Raw genomic sequence first — 16,582 nt, forward strand, 5'->3', positions numbered from 1 at the left:
AGTGATTTATTTCTGTCCTACATCAAGATCAGACAACTACAGAATGAATAAGCATTTTCCTTCGTTGTTGTGAATGCAACTCTACGTTGGATGTGGAGCACATTGCTGATGATAGCTCAGCAGTTACATCGCTATGGGCTTTCACACATTATAAAGCCAAAGGAAGTAGTCAAATAATCGGTCTAGTCATAAACTTTAACAAATATGATTATTCTGTATATTAACAGCAATGCAAGAAGTGGTTACATGTGATAACAGAGAAACTAACCACCTGGAGGAATGGAAATTAATCCACAAATCATTGCTTTTATGATTCCAGGTTATAACACAGATATAGTTTCAAATCGCTGTCCTATGAACAGGTTCCTTTATTCTTAGCCCTCAGGATCTTTGGCCTCTTTGGTGCTCGCAAAGTACACCCTTCCTGCTCCCAACCCGGCATCTAAAGGACAGAAAACAGTGGTGATGGTCTAGTGGCAGAAAGCGTCTTGTGCACAAGCGGAGGATTCAAGGTGTAAGCCCCCCCCCCCCCCCCCCCCCACCCCTCAGCCCGCCCTCCCTTACCTGATTGGCAGATGAAGTTGAGGAGCTCGTCACAAGGCTGGCTCTCCCACTCGAAGGGCTCTCCTGTGCCGATGCCTCCACAGGGGTCGGAGTGCCGCCAAGGCGCCGTGCCTCGTGGCCATTTGGTAAATGGCATGGCGTCGCCAGACATCCAGAACCACACGTCGCCCATTAGGTATCTGGTGAACAGACTGGTTAAAAAACCTGCGCTCGGACTCCGGCGATTCATTGTTTTGTCAATGCAGTGTTACAAACGAGTTCCTGAAAGTTCAACGGGACAGCTTCCATTTTGCAGACCTGTTGCAGTCGAAAACCGAAATGCATTGGTTTTTAAATGATTTGAAGCAAAGACAAACGTGTTTGCTCAAATAGGTAAATTGGAACCATTTGTTATATGATTTATTTTCTGTGAATTCATGTGAATGATTAAGTTCTATCATTATTTCAGATCATACGGTTTTGGTAGGTCCGTCTCTGGTGAGAGCGGTTAGCAGAGCATCAATGCACATCAGTTCTGGTATGGCAACAATGCAAATGAGCAAATAAGACGACACAACATTTGACTTGAAGACCTGTGTCTTTTGCATATTTACATTTAAATTGTAAGAAATTTTGACTATAGGGAAAACAACTGCACTCCATGGGCATCTGCTCGGTCTGCTCCCAGAGAGGCCGTCGGGTAGATGAGACATCACAACAGCAGATTTGCATTATGCCGTGCTAATTTCTACAGCCCGAGTCATTGTAGACTACCTGCGCAGCCCCAGCCAGGCGAGGTCGGTGAGCGGGAACGGAACGCTGCCCAGCAGCCGCTCCAGCTCGCTCTGCTCCTCCTGGCTACGGAGGATAAGCAGGTCCCAGTGGTGACGTCTGCAGAAGAGCAGCGCATCGGACCAGCAGAGCCTTTCTCCCACCACCGTCACGTTCCTGCCGCTCAGCAGCACGCTCACAGCGGGGGGAGGAGGAGGAGCGGTGACGTTAGATGGAGCATTATCTTCTGGAACTGGAAAAGGAAGAATGTTCTTAAGTTTCAGTTGTTACGTTGTTGGGGTGGATTTAGTTCCAATCGAGAAGTGACAAGCCAATATGAAATAATCCTGTCGGATGTATTACACTTTAAGTGAAATAAAGACGACAAATTACATTCGTTGCACATCAGCTTCAAATGTACGCAATCTTAATACCTAAGCTTCAGACATTACACAGTATTTCTTAGCTAGTTCTCTATGTTTGTTGGATTTTCATCTACCTGCCAGAGAAGCGAACACCTCGACTTCGCACAGGCTCAAATAAGTGTATTTCGGAATGTACACCTTGATGTAGCGACCCGTCATGCCAGCACAATTGAAGGTGAACGATAACAGGCCTTGTGTTGACAAGATAGTTCCACATCTGAAGGCGAGAGAGAAACATAATGAATGACTACGGGTGCCATTTTAGCTTTTCTGGCCACTGTCTAAGCATTAATGGTATCGCAACAACCAACTATTTTTGTATTGGGTTACTCACCCGAATTAGAAGAAACGCACACTTTGTAATTGTTTACCGACAAATTCTCATTCTAAATGTAGATTTCATGCCTCACCTTGAGTTGTCAATCCAGATCTCTGCGCCAACAAGCCCTTCGGTACAGCAGTCACGTATGTTGAGAATCATGATAGCACTGACCCTGTGCACGGCCAACAAGTCTACAGTCCACGATGGATTAGTAATATGGTAAGTGACGCTACAGCACAAGTCCCAATACTTTCCGCTTTTACACCCACTGACAGCGTTACTGGCTTCCCCATAAGTAGGCACACTCCACAATTGTGTAGTTGGTTTTTTTAAGGCCACATTAAGTAGAGGTTTCACTAATGTGGAAAAAAGAAAGAAATGCATCAATTTCAGACTTTTGTGTTTGAAGAAATCAAAGCCGATCGGTTATAGTTGCACCTGCGAGGGTACCGTACACCTCCACTTCGCACAGGGTGAGCGTCTTGCTGTCCCCGGGGATGATCACGTTCACGAAGCGGCCGTCCATGCTGCCCCCTTCACAGTGGTAGGTTTTGGTTTTACCGGCTCTGAGGCTGGGGATGGAAGCACACCTGAGAGTGGAGGGTGTCGGGGAATAATTGTATCGGTTATCTTGGGGGATCTTTGTTAAAACAGAACAACATAAAGCCTTTAAATAGTAAGTAAGAGTCAGAAAAAAAGGTTTTGAATGCTGCACCGTCCGAGGTTCTTTCACCTGGTGTTGTTGTTTCCGTTGTTCTCCAGTGAGCTCCCGACTCGGATCTCGGCTCCATCCAGTCTCTCGCCACAACAGTCTCCTCTATTTGTGACTTTGACAGCTGCGATGACATATTCTTGTCGCAGGTCCACCCTCCACCAGGGATCCGTCTCTGACTCTGTGTGGGTACAGAACCCTTTTGAGAGGTAGGAGTTACGACTCCCGTCGATGGCCTTGGCGGCAACGAAGATGGAGCTGGTCGATGACTGGGTGGCATCTCCCTTCAGTGCCAGGTTGGGTTGAGGATATTCTTAAAACAAAAACAAAGAGATGGTTGGATTGATTCAGTGGAAGTGTATTGCCCAAGCACACATCGGAGAATCGTCTCGACACATTGTGATCCAAAGGACAAATGGCCCCTACCGATGCCATTCCTTGCGGCTGGTCTGACATGTTGTCATTGCAAGGGTAAATCAAATGCATGGACATTCATGGTAAGAGGGCGGTTAGCGCTGTTGCCAATAGAGGAGAGGATAATAATAACTAATGTACGTCGTGTTCCTGTGCCAAAGCAGGATAAATATCACAAATAGTAGCTTAAGAGGAATAGACAAACAGGCATACTCAACTAATCTGCATTTTATTTCATGTTTCCTTACCGTTGTCTCCGATGAACACCTCAAATTCACAGAGGCAAAGGGTCCTCCCGCTGCCTGGAAGACGCACAGTGACGTATCGTCCCTCTATAGCGCGGAACGAAAAGTGGAACGTGAGATCACCTGGGACGTCGGGGATGACCGCACACCTGTGTGCGGAGAAGAAAAGAGAAGGTGAGATGAACAAATAGTTGCTGGTATCACAACCAGGAGATGTAGGCTGCAGGTATGTATCGGGCTGCGTCACCTGACCCTCCTTGTGTTGAATTCATCTGTTGAATTTCCAATCCAGATTTCACCACCAATCAGGTAGCTGTCCTTTGTATCTTCTTGGGTTATCGTTATAGCAGTAATGTTGTACAAATTCCGCAAGTCCACCCTCCACCAGGGATCAGACTCTTCTTGGGTGCAGGTACAGGATCCCTTTTCATACCTCACGTCTTTGAGCCCATCAACTGCCCTGCCGGCAGTATTGCTAGTCGCTAATATATTTGAAGACTGGACGGCTTGTTGTTTCAGTGCCACATTTTGAAGAAGGGTACCTTATTGGCAAATAAGATCATTATAAGCAAAGTAAACCACAGAATGCATTGAGGAAAAACCACAGTTTACCTGCCAGCGCTCCAGATGTCAGCATGAGAGAAATCCCTGTAAAGTGATTAGACAACACAGTTGATTTCCACTCAATTGTAATATATATATATATATATATATACACACACACACACACACTATATGTTTATACTTTAACCAGTTCTCAGGAGACCAAAATATAGCACAAAAAATACCCTATTGAAATGTTTGGTAAAAATGGGTGTAATAAAATGGAGACCAGCAATTACAATTTGTACGGGGATTGTATTTAGATTGAGTATTAAAATGTTTATATTAAAACATTTAATTAAAAACGATTAAGGTATTAATGGTGATAAATATTATAGCTTGACATATGTCTTACCATTGAGGATCCAGATGTACGGACACCTCATAGCCATGGCTCTGGAGGCAATCCGAGAATGAAGGTTAGAACAACCTAATGACCGATTGTTGGTGGACTTGCTGCAGTTTTCTTCGAAGTGATTCTTCGTGTACTGTACTGGGTGATTTGTTCTGGTATTTGAGAACACGTAAACCTGCAGTCGGTATGGTTTGCATGCAGGACAACACACCCAGATAGACATTTGCTTACTGTGGATTACTTTCATCTAAATTGATTTAAATATTGTCCTCCCAATAAAAAGACATGACATTTATATTTACTCTGTTTATAAACCGTTTCTTCGCCACCTTATATTTGACCAAAGCATTATTTCCTCAAAATGAAAATCAAAACTGATTTCTTCAATCTTGGGCTCTTAAGGTAACTTAATAGGTACACTGGTTTGATTTAGGGCACAGTATGTCTTTTTTAAATAGATTTTTATACTAAGTAATTCGAAAGACGGGCAGTAATTCGAAAGACGGTGGCGTGGTGGTTAGCACTGTTGCCTCACAGCAAGAAGGTCCTGGGTTCGATTCCGCCCTGTGGCCTTTCTGTGTGGAGTCTGCATGTTCTCCCCGTGTCTGCGTGGGTTCTCCGGCTTCCTCCCACAGTCCAAAGACATGCTCTGGGGATCAGGTTAAATGGGGACTTTAAATTGCCCGTAGATGTGAGAGTGTGAATGGTTGTATGTCTCTGTGTAGCCCTGCGATTGGCTGGCGACCAATCCAGGGTGTACCCTGTCTATCGCCCGAAGTTGGCTGGGATGGACTCCAGCCCCCCCACGACCCTGTGTGCAGGATAAGCGGTTTGACAATGGATGGATGGTAATTCGAAAGACAGCAAAAAATAGGATTCTTCAGTGGTTACTATTACATCTTGAACGTTTACCTGAATGTGTGGTAACGAGACACGTAATGGTTCAACGATTACGCTTTGTGTTGGAATAATCTTCTGAAGTTCTCAATAGAATACAGTCAAATGATTAAGACCTCAGGAACAAAGTTGGCTTCAATTTAGTAACTTACAGGACAGAAATCCAGCAGTCCTTTAATCTTAAATAAAACAATTTATTACATTTTGAATGAAAAACTCTTTAAAATATTTCTTGTTTCAATAGGAAACATAGTCTAAAGCCCGTAGAAGTGTGGTCATCCTCTGTCATCGCACCTTTCAGTAAATAACAATCATTTGTCCTTGCTTCGTCTCGGGGGTTTCCGTTTCCTCAGAACGTGGCCAGACTGAGCACCCCCACAGTGATCAGCACAACTGTAGGAGAGACACAACGATTATTCATGAAGCATTGTTCTAATGGACAACTATTCCCCCTCAAAAAACCTTCGACGTACCTTGGGTCAAAGATTGATGGAACGTAATGGCGTGGCTGGTGGAGTTGGGGGCCATGGTGGTGTTTGCGGCAGCATTGTTAGTGACAGTGACGTTGGGATTCGCCAAGTCTAGAACAGAACTCTGTATTCTTGGAATCGGGCTTCCCAGGATACCACTAGCTAAAAAGAAAAAAAAAAAGTGTGTTTACAATGCTGCAATATTTTAAAAGATTATCTGTGATAGCCTCGATTACAGTGGGTCTCAGTTGGCTGTTAAAGTGCACATGATGATCGGTGTCCATTGTGTTGGCTTACTGCTGTTGAACGATCCAGTGGAGACTGCGAGTGCAGAATTGGAAGCTCTAGCAGCTGGGGCTGGTACAGCAGCAGCAAATGTACACTGGATATTTCTTCTATTGACTTTGCCTTTCACAGAATTCACATTCAGCTGCAGAGTGAAGACAATGGGGAAGATGACCAACAACAAAATTAGTTTTAACTGAAACCTCCGTACACGATGAGCAGAGACTGTGCTTGGCGGAAAAGGTGAAAACTGATTTCCATATAGTAGGCCTACATGTCTGATTACAGTAGTTGTTCCAAAAGTCGCTATACTATAAACAGTTAGTCCCCAAAAAGGCTGTGGTGGACAAGGAAGTGGATCAAACCCAATAGTTCAAAAATACCATCAAGAAAAAAAAATAATGCCACAAATCTCTGGAGACATCAGAGCCTGGGCTACAAGGATATCAAAGTTGTTCGTAGATGCTCCAAACACAACTCAAGCAATAAATACATGTATAAAAAACATCCACACACGTCGGCGACCATCGATCAAAACAAATTGCGAACAAAAAAACAAGATAGCCAAAAGAGAATAACATACGGATTACAGATATATATCATATCTCTCAGTCAAACCTGTCCTGAATAAAGTGCAAACCAACACCATCCATTTCCATTTAAGCAACATTATTAAGCAAAGCAAAAAAATAAATATTGGCGAAAAACATACAGCTCAGACCTCCTCACTCCAATTTTAACTCACCACTGTCACAGTCAGCTGCCCATTGTTGAGGAATGTGCTGAAGAATTTAACAACACCTCTGTTATTTGCGCACACATAGGTTGGGTCATTTCCTCCCTATTGTGGAGAACACAGAAATGTTTAATTACTCTTTAAGGCTTAGCCCTTACTGTGGGTGGGGGGGTGGCAGAACTTGACGTACCAGTGTGGCGTCCGGTGAAAAGGTGGCGGCAATGTAGCCGTCCGACTCTCCAGAGAGCCCAAACTCAAAGTTATTGCCGCTAGTCTGCTTGGCCTTCAGAAAGAAACAGGAACGTGTGGAGGGGTCACAGCTTGAGGGCTCAGCCACACAAAGCACCGTAGTACCACATCCGGTCCGAGAAAGAGGTGTCTGAAAGGGAGATGAGAAAAATTCAAAGGGAGTCCGAAAAGAAGAAGAAGTTTAGATCCGTTCCATTTCACCATGCTCTTTGTTTGGGATCACTCACCTGAAGAGTTTCTACTGTGCTGTCAGTATTCAGGTGAGAGAGAGACGCTGTTGTGATGTTGCTTCCAGTCGCGTTTGCTGGCCTCGTCGCGTTTGCTGGCAGCAGGGGTTTTGCTGGCCTCGTCGCGTTTGCTGGCAGCAGGGGTTTTGCGGGCACCGTCGCGTTTGCGGGCCCTGTCACGTTTGCGGGCAGGAGGGGGTTTGCGGGCACCGTCGCGTTTGCGGGCACCGTCGCGTTTGCGGGCAGCAGGGGGTTTGCTGGCCTTGTCGCGTTTGCGGGCACCGTCGCGTTTGCGGGCACTGTTGAGTTTGCTGGCAGCAGGGGGTTTGCTGGCCTTGTCGCGTTTGCGGGCACCGTCGCGTTTGCGGGCACCGTCGCGTTTGCGGGCACCGTCGCGTTTGCGGGCACCGTCGCGTTTGCGGGCACTGTTGAGTTTGCTGGCAGCAGGGGGTTTGCTGGCAGCAGGGGGTTTGCTGGCCCTGTCGCGTTTGCTGGCCCTGTCGCGTTTGCTGGCAGCAGGGGGTTTGCTGGCCCTGTCGCGTTTGCTGGCACCGTCGTGTTTGCTGGCAGCAGGGGGTTTGCTGGCCTTGACGCGTTTGCGGGCACTGTCGTGTTTGCTGGAACCGTCGCGTATGAGGATTGGGCGTAGGACAGTGTCACAAATAGGACAGTGAAGACCAGTTTGCTGGTCATGCCTGGATTGGGTGGGGTGAATCATTTCAGTACTACAATATAACAATACGGGAGATCAAGCTCCGGGCTAATAATTAAAAACAGTGCTTTTACAGCGCTGCATTTGAGAATTTCTTACAGATACAATGTTAACCTACACTCTTTGGTTGACTGAAGAGGAAAAAACACAGCGGATGATGATGATCTTTAATGCCTCCTCGATGAAAAAAAAAAAAATGATAGAAATGCTAAACAAGATGTGAATTAAGTCTGCTATTTAACTAATTTAATTTTTTACCAATTTTCTTAAATTAAGAATCATTATAATTTAAGATATACCTGCATGAGATCAGACTTTTCATATTACTAAAACAGACAGAAAACCTAAAAATATCATCCCTAGCAAGAATACGCATTGATTTGCCTTCATAGTTACTTAGACAAGATAAATGAACGTTATATATGGTGGAACTTTGGACTTTGCAAAAGAACTTCATACCGTTTCTTCAGAGGTTACAGATACCAATGTCTTGCATTGCCCGAGCTTACCTGTAGATATTGTTTTCAGTTCCAATGAGAGGTGAAATTGGGTGTAAAAGCCAGAAAATCCACAGGCCCTTGGAACGTTGGGTTGGTAATGTGCTTGTTCCTCTGATGTGCTCAGCTGGACCCCAAATTAAGATGTGACAGAGTGCTCCTTGTGTCCCTAATTGAAAAATGGTGTGCGAAAATCGCAAAAGCCGACGCCCCTCCTATCCTGAGGTCATGGGGGATGGTTTTAAAGGGCGTGGCTTGGAATTAAAGATCAAGGGTGTGATTCATGGAAGCCACAGACGTTTGAACTTTCCATAGCACAAATGTATCCCCCTTTCTGACATGATAAGAACAAGGAAACAAACTCAATAGACTATTCTTTGACTGTTCTCTTATGAAATAATATAGTGTTATATTAAACAACGTTTGGGTTTTTACAATATATGAAGCCTTATACATACGCTTGTACACATGCTAGTCTTTGGAGGTTGTATAGTTGTCGTAGCTGGTTGATGTTTTGCTGTGAGTTTGCCTTTGAGGGGTGGGTAGATTCAAATGAATATAAAATAAATTAAAGTAATATGAATTATGTCATTACCAGTGTCTCAGCAAGTTAAGGAATTGTTAAGTACTATAGTGTAGTGAATGTGACTGCATAATTCACCTTTGTTCTCGTTTTGTTGTACACGTAATTGCGACTGTTCCGGGATCGCGGTCCCTTTAAACGTTTTGTTATTTATGACGTAGAGACCCTTGCTTGTGAGGTTACAGGGCTTCGCCATCTTTAGAGTTTGTTGTGGTAAAAATAAACGAGACACACGCTGGTGTTCTCAACTCGCGGAATTGCCTTTTATTCCAAAATCAACTTCCAGAATATTACATTTTGGTTCTCAAATGCATATACAGGTTTTGTAGATCTGGTGAACAGAAATTATTGCAACAACTATTAACTTTAAAAAATCCAAATCTGCTTTGTCTTTAAAATAGCTGGCTTGATCTATGCCACAGTATGTTCACAGTATTTTGTCCAAGAGTAATTTAACAGACACTCTGACTATTAAGAACTGTAACCAGTTAAAAGCAGTCGTCCCAAAATAACTCGACGAGTTTTGGAACACAAAATGTTTGTTACTAAAGGTTCAGATCTTGGTCTCTAACTGTTGGGGATAGAGTCCTGGGACTGTGTATTAAAGCCACTAACATAATCAGTTTACACAATGTTTATTTCAAAAATCTAATCAAGCATCGACTGTTACATAATACAATGTGCAAAACCAATTTCACCGATATTTGGTATTATAAATAGCATTGTCTATATGCAACTGCTCATCGCCTTGCGTTCTTGCACATTGATAAAATATCAGCCAATGAAGGCTTCATTAAAACGTTTTGTTAATCAACAATACAGTCACATGAAAAAGAATAACAAAAAACAACATGAAAGAAAATACAAATGCCTGTTATTTGCTAGTATAGTTTTCGGTGACATTAGAGAGAAAAAGACATTTCTTTGCCTGCAAAAGTAATTGGTCTTCAATAATATCACATCTGTACATGTTGAAGCTGGAAACTGGATAAGATGATTCACGGCATCATAATTTAATAAAACGTTGAAAATAAGGATTTCTTCAGTGGTTACTGTTGCATCATCAAGTTTTTACCTGAATGTGTGATCATACAGTTTTTTTCATAAAGCCTTCAGAAGTCTGATCACCCTCCCTCACTTCAACTTTCAGTAAATGTCAGTAAATTAAGCGTGGCGGTTATGGTTTTCCATAGTTTCTCGTCTTGGGGGTTGCAGTTTCCTCAGAACGTTGGCAGACTGAGCACACCCACAGTGAGCAGCACAACTGTACGGGGGAACACAAAGACATTGCTTATGAAGCATTCCTCTAATGCACTTTTTGAACAAATTTTCATTTTGATGAAAAACCCTTAACTTACCTTGTGTCAGAGATTGTTGGAATGTAATGGCGTGGCTGGTGGTGTTTGTGTTAGTGATAGTGGAGTTGGGATTTGCCAGGTCTACAAAACCTTGTATTCTTGTCATTGGGCTTCCCAGGGCACCACTAGCTGAAAAACGAAAAAAGATGTTTTTTCTACGTTGCAACATATTAATATATGATCTGTGACAGTCTCAGTGACAGTGGGTCTTAGCTGGCTGTTTAAAATGCAAATGATGATGTGTGTGTCCATTGTGTTGGCTTACTGCTGTTGAAAGTTCCATTGGAGACTGCAAGTGTAACACCGACGGCTCTTGCAGCTTGGTCTGGTACAGTGGCACCAAATGTACACTGGATATTACTTCCATTGACTTTGCCTTTCACAGAGCTCACACTCAGCTGCAGAGGGAAGACAATCGGGAAGATGACCAACAAGAAAATTAGTTTTAATATAAAAACCATTATGTAAGTGACAGAAACCGTTGTCCATTACAGTTACTCTGAGCAGCATGCTTGTGAATTGATTACAATATAGTAGGCCTACATTTCTGATTACCGTAGTTGTTCCAAAAGTCGCTAAACTACATTGTTAAGCCAAGCAGGACTTTGCTGCAAACATTTCCAATTGTAGATTACAACGATCTTGATATTCAGCAAGAAAACTTCCCCTAAACACTGGAATAATTATACCACGTTTCTGTGTGTGAAAAGTCCAACCAAAAAATAAAACATTGGTGCCAACATACAGCTCTAGTTCCTCCTCACTCCAATTCTAACTCACATTTGTCACAGTCAGCTGGCCATTGTTGAGGAATGTGGTGAAGAATTTAACAACACCTCCGTTATTTGCGCAGACATAGGTTGGGTCATTTCCTCCCTATGGTGGACAAAACAGAAGCGTTTCATTATCCGTTCACTCAAACTAACTATCATTGGCTTTTGGTTAGCTCTAATCTGTGGATGGGTAGTAGAACTTAACGTACCAGTATGGCGTCCTGTGAAAAGGTGGCGGCAATGTAGCCGTCCGACTGTCCAGAGAGCCCAAACTCAAAGTTACTACCGTTGGTCTTCTTGGCATTCAGAAAGAAACAGGAACGTGTGGAGGGGTCACAGCTTGAGGGCTCAGCCACACAAAGCACCGTAGAACCACATCCGGTCCGAGAAAGCGGTGTCTGAAAGGGAGATGAGAAAAATTCAAAGAGAGTCCGCAATGTGCGCCTTGAAGATGATAAACACCATATATGAGAAGAAGTTCAGCTCTGTTCTATTTCACCATGCTCTTTGTTTGGGATCACTCACCTGCAGAGCTTCCACTGTGATGCCGCTCCCTGTCGGGTTTGGACTCGTCATGTTACCCGAAGTCGTCATGTTACCCAAAGTCGTCATGTTACCCGAAGTCGTCATGTTACCCAAAGTCATGTTACCCAAAGTCATCATGTTACCCAAAGTCGTCATGTTACCCAAAGTCATGTTACCCAAAGTCGTCATGTTACCCGAAGTCGTCATGTTACCCAAAGTCATGTTACCCAAAGTCGTCATGTTACCCAAAGTCGTCATGTTACCCAAAGTCATGTTACCCAAAGTCGTCATGTTACCCAAAGTCATCATGTTACCCAAAATCGTTGTGTTACTCGAAGTCGTCATGTTTTCTGTAACCGCCAAACTCCCGGACAGTGTCGCAAATAGCACAGCGAAGACCAGTCTGCTGTCCATGCCTGAATTGGGGCGAGATTATTCATTTCAGTACTACACGGTTAACTGTGGTGTATCTATTAGCACCGTAAGGGCAATAATACAAGGAGAAATATATAACTTATATATACTTATATATGGTGTAATTTTGGACTTCGCAAAAGAACTTAAAGTACTTTATACGGCATTACTTCAAAAGTTACAGATACCAGTGTCTTGCATTGCCCGAGCCTACCTGTAGATATTATCTTCAGTTCCAAAGAAAGGTGAAATTGTGTGTAAAAGCCCCAAAATCCGCCGTGATGATGTGTTGCGTTGGTGATGCGCTTGCTCGTTCCTCTGATGTGCTCAGCTGGATCCCAAGTTAACTTGTGACACCAGTGCTCCCTGTGTCGCTATTTAAACGGTGGTGTGTGAATAGAGAGTGGGCGAGGTTTTTCGAGGGTGTGGCCTCGAATGAAGGTGTGATGGCGGCAAGCCACACGTTTTTTTCTCTTCTCACAGCACAAATGTATCCCGCTTTGTCCCTTCTAATGTTTAGCTGACGCACGTAGCCTACATATTTGACATGATGAGGACGACGAAACAAATAGTGTCTTTTGACTGTTCTCTTATGAAACCGCAGTAGTGTCGTATTAAACAACGTCTTTCTAATACATGAAGTTTGTACACACGCTGACAGTCGTCGTAGCAGGCTGATGAGTTTGCCTTTGAGGGCCGGGCCAATTCCAATTGATATCAATTTGATAAAGACAAAACTCAAGCAAGTTAAGGAATTGTTGAGTAATATAGAACACTTTGGGTCTCAAACGCCCCGCCCCGCTCTCTATTTCAAATGACAGCTTCCATTTAGACATGCGATTGTCTGATTCGATGGACAACAGCATATTTACTACCAGCGCAATAGGAACTTCTTTTTTATTAGCGTTTAGAAGAATTTGTGTGAGTGGTTTCGTGAGTGTAGTGACACGGACAGCTGAGCGAAACCACTCACTGGTGACACCACGACCAGAACTGGTTTGTCGGGCCCAGCCCATGTTGTTAACATCAATGTAGTCTTTGTGTACTGTGGTTTCTTGTACGCAATCCTCCTCCTTGTCTTTACAACAGGCGTGTTAAGCACCTCTGAGCTGCTATGATATCACATTGGGAGTAGAGCTTTTGAAATGTGTTAGAGGGCGGAAAGGTAGTTTACTTTCCAGACTGCATCAAAGAATTCTTCTTATTTGCCATGATTGTGTACAGGCTCAAATTAAAGGTGGTCGCGTTCATGTAAACAATGAAGATGCGTCTGCGCGTTCGCTGGGCTGCGATGTCAATTCTTTTTTGCATAAACCAGTCAGTGAGTCAGGCTTTTCCCCGGTAAACCCCCCCCCAGTCCTAACGGCCGTGAAAGTAGTTTTGTGATGTCAGAGCAATGAATCATGTCAACAACGACACAGGAGGGGACTTTCTGAGGTCATCGGGTGAGTTGAGGAAAAGGCATCTTGACTAGCAGGTGTTTCCAGCCCATTGCTCAATAGACGTACGTCACCATTGGGGACATTGGAAATGACGCTGCCTCGTTTTGCCAAAAAACGAGGCAAAAGAGCTGGGGTGTTTGTCCAGTCCAGTAAAATGTGTTTCATCGCAAGACGCCGGGCGCGCTCCACTCTCCTTTTCAAGCCGATGGGTCTGTGGTTAGTTTACCACGTAGCCGCTTCTCGGTCGGCTTGACCTGAGGTTGCTTTTAGCGTTAACAAAAAGCAGGATGTGAATTTTAGAACTTCCCTTTTAAGACTCTGGACTGCGGAGCAGCGAACCGACAAACCACAAACAGGCCCGCCGGGCCGCTTGCTTGTGTGCACAAGGCCCCGCCCTGTACACACACATGATCCGTAACACGTCCCAGTCCTTCATCTTCTCACCAGCCAAATAGTCCAGCAGCACCGGGGGTGTTATGTGCACGTGGAGGCGGATCACAATGTTTGCGCCGGTGATCCTCGTTCCGAGTTAAAGACGTCCTGTGTTGCTGCAATGCGAGTGCACCAAAGGTCACGTGCCCGCCAAAGCACGGAGGCCGCTGTCCTACTGAGAGTCCCGCTGAGACGGCGCTCGCCACCGGCCCGTCTCTCCTGACTGCATCGTGTTTTGTTAACTCCCGACCAAACAAAGGCTGTGTGCACATCCTGTACTGGTGCTGCCTGTGGGAGAGTTGTGTGCTCACAGTGTCACACTATTTTACCGACCTTCTCACTTGTGTGAGGAAATTCAATTCTTGTATGATTATTTTTGTTGTCTTCGGCTTTTTCACATTAGGATTATTATATCATACCATAAGGACTCGATCGGCTTGTAAATCCCGTGTTTGGGCGTTTGAGAGCGCGAGAGAGAGAGAGAGAGAGACTATTTCGTGTGGTTTTCAGCAGCTTGATTGATAATAGTGATTTAAATGTTGTTTGAACGCTTAAAACTATTCAGTACCGCATATTAATGGGTGGGACATGCAAAGATGCTGTGACAATGTTGGCCGTAATATAATGCTGTGACATTGTCCCACCGAGCGATTCATAACTCGGCTTCTGAAAGCGCCGTTGTTTGAACAGCTGACACTGACAGCGCGTCACTGACGTGCGTTTGAAAAGATGTTTATTTGAACACACAAAAATGTTCTTTCATCCCCGTAACTTTCTGAGTATTTCCTCAATTGAGCTTGACGCGTTTGGGCCCTCCCGCCTCTGGGAAGGTGTGGCCCCCCGGTATCAGAGCACTACTTTATGCGACAGGTCATAGGTCCTGTTGGGCCTGTTGGGCCTGTTGGGCCCCGCTGACCAAGAGGTTGAGGAGATTAGAAGCTGCACCTTCTGGCTCGTCTGCTGGAACTCCCAAGTCATTCATGGTGCTGTTTGCTGGAATGCAACTCACTCGGCCCAAAACGGGTGTCGGCAAAACAAGTGTGCTTTTCCCTTCTCACTGTTAATGAATGAAATGCAGGAAAAAATAAAATAAAAAAGAATTGTAAAGCCCCCGTTGACTTTTGAAGCAAACGACCGCTGTGTAAATAGTTTAAATAGGCCCAATCAGAATACCTCATTGCACTATTATATATATATAGTATTGTATATATTACATTTAGAACACATATTTTTTAATGTATATTTTGAATTATGGAACGGACTCAATTTCATTCCGTCACCCTGCACATAGAAAAAGAAACCCCGGTAATAAAAAAGCTATGAGGCAAATTTGGTAACAGACCGCAAAAGAAATCATTTGCATTGTGAAGGAAAATCTAAATATGCCTTTTTCCCTTTTGGTTAGTTCATTGAATCCGTCTGAGGAAATGGGAGTGAGTTCTCTCCGCTGATTGAATGCAGGAAATGTTTTTCTCACATCTTGTTTCCAGCTAACTGGAACTGGAAATATTGACTGGAAATATTACCTTGCATGTTTTGCCTTTTACCGCCCAGGGGGGGTTGAGGGACGCGCTCTGCCAGGCATTTTGCATCTACGCAATGTTGTGCTCCATCAAAAGGAAGAAAAACAGAAAACCAGCGTGGCTATTTTTCATTTTAGAGAATGTGTACGTTTTTCATTTAAGCTGAACAGTAAAAACCAAATGATGTTGGAGGTTGTAGGACCTGACGTTACATTAGCGTTAATAAAAAGGGGGATATGAACTTTAGAACTTCCCCTTTACAACTCTGAGGAGATTTAGAGCACCAACTCATTATTTTAAATATTCATCACATTAGTGTTACTGTCATCATGAACCAACACTACCCTTTTCTCCCCACAGGCTTCTGTGGATGGTGGTCCTATCTGATGGTGGTCCTACACCTGCTTGCTACTCGCAATTATTTGAATCACCTCTGTCATAGGAATTATAGATCTTTTACGTTGTTCATTCTGTACACATGACATCATTGTAGTCTGTCCGTCCCGGGACAGGGGTCCTCCTCTGACGTTCTCCCTCGGGTTTCTTCCCTTTTTAACCCATGGAAGGGCTTTCATTGTCTTGAGGGTTTTCGGGACGGAGGATGGCGCATGTGTACAGAACGTATAGACCTCTGGGGCAGATTTGTACTTTGTGTTACACAAAATAAAATGGCTGCTCGTGGTTCTCATACTGCATACGGGAAAACTTCCTTCATCAGCATAATGTGTCGTATATTCATTCCCTGAACCAACCCCGTTATTCTTAACTGTGGAAAGGCGGCTGGATTGCGCTGACGGAGCAGTACATGACTTTGACGTGACCTCGAGTACGTCCCCGTTTGACGTCCTTCACGTGGGTTGAGATCCAAACTACACGGAGGAGTTAGTGAGCAAGCCGCGCAGGATTGTGCTCATTCTTTGCCCTTCATGCATCAGTGAACACCTTCATTTTTTTAACCGCCTCGTTAGCATTTTACTACGCACTCAGTACGTACAAATACGTAAAGTGTTTTTCTTGTCAGTGATCCACAATGTACACACCTATCAAAACCATGTACAATAAATACCAC

General features: G+C 44.1%; 3 protein-coding genes across 3 annotated transcripts; all 3 read right to left on the bottom strand.

Annotated features, from left to right (window-relative positions):
• On the bottom strand, positions 1-4,701 carry LOC120822482 (uncharacterized). The gene is made up of 11 exons (XM_078105470.1): positions 4,391-4,701; positions 4,045-4,080; positions 3,680-3,974; positions 3,436-3,581; positions 2,795-3,086; positions 2,500-2,651; positions 2,150-2,417; positions 1,814-1,956; positions 1,318-1,567; positions 565-743; positions 1-442 (listed from the first exon to the last, which is right to left on the bottom strand). Exons 1-11 carry the CDS (start codon positions 4,635-4,637, stop codon positions 375-377), a joined length of 2,076 nt encoding a protein of 691 aa, XP_077961596.1. The 5' UTR covers positions 4,638-4,701; the 3' UTR covers positions 1-374.
• A 766-nt stretch (positions 4,702-5,467) lies between these two features.
• LOC120822919 (uncharacterized) lies at positions 5,468-8,680 on the bottom strand. Its single transcript, XM_040182898.2, has 7 exons — positions 8,476-8,680; positions 7,255-7,949; positions 6,969-7,157; positions 6,788-6,883; positions 6,055-6,187; positions 5,761-5,919; positions 5,468-5,680 (listed from the first exon to the last, which is right to left on the bottom strand). The coding sequence occupies exons 2-7, from the start codon at positions 7,945-7,947 to the stop codon at positions 5,637-5,639; spliced, it is 1,314 nt and encodes a 437-aa protein (XP_040038832.2). The 5' UTR covers positions 7,948-7,949; positions 8,476-8,680; the 3' UTR covers positions 5,468-5,636.
• Positions 8,681-9,287: 607 nt separating this feature from the next.
• LOC120822920 (uncharacterized) lies at positions 9,288-12,484 on the bottom strand. The gene is made up of 7 exons (XM_040182901.2): positions 12,331-12,484; positions 11,703-12,118; positions 11,387-11,575; positions 11,185-11,280; positions 10,670-10,802; positions 10,405-10,533; positions 9,288-10,310 (listed from the first exon to the last, which is right to left on the bottom strand). Exons 2-7 carry the CDS (start codon positions 12,114-12,116, stop codon positions 10,267-10,269), a joined length of 1,005 nt encoding a protein of 334 aa, XP_040038835.2. The 5' UTR covers positions 12,117-12,118; positions 12,331-12,484; the 3' UTR covers positions 9,288-10,266.
• Between the last annotated feature and the right edge of the window lie 4,098 nt (positions 12,485-16,582).

Source organism: Gasterosteus aculeatus, chromosome 7 (genome assembly GCF_964276395.1).
Source record: "Gasterosteus aculeatus chromosome 7, fGasAcu3.hap1.1, whole genome shotgun sequence".
In the NCBI taxonomy this organism is placed as follows: domain Eukaryota; kingdom Metazoa; phylum Chordata; class Actinopteri; order Perciformes; family Gasterosteidae; genus Gasterosteus; species Gasterosteus aculeatus.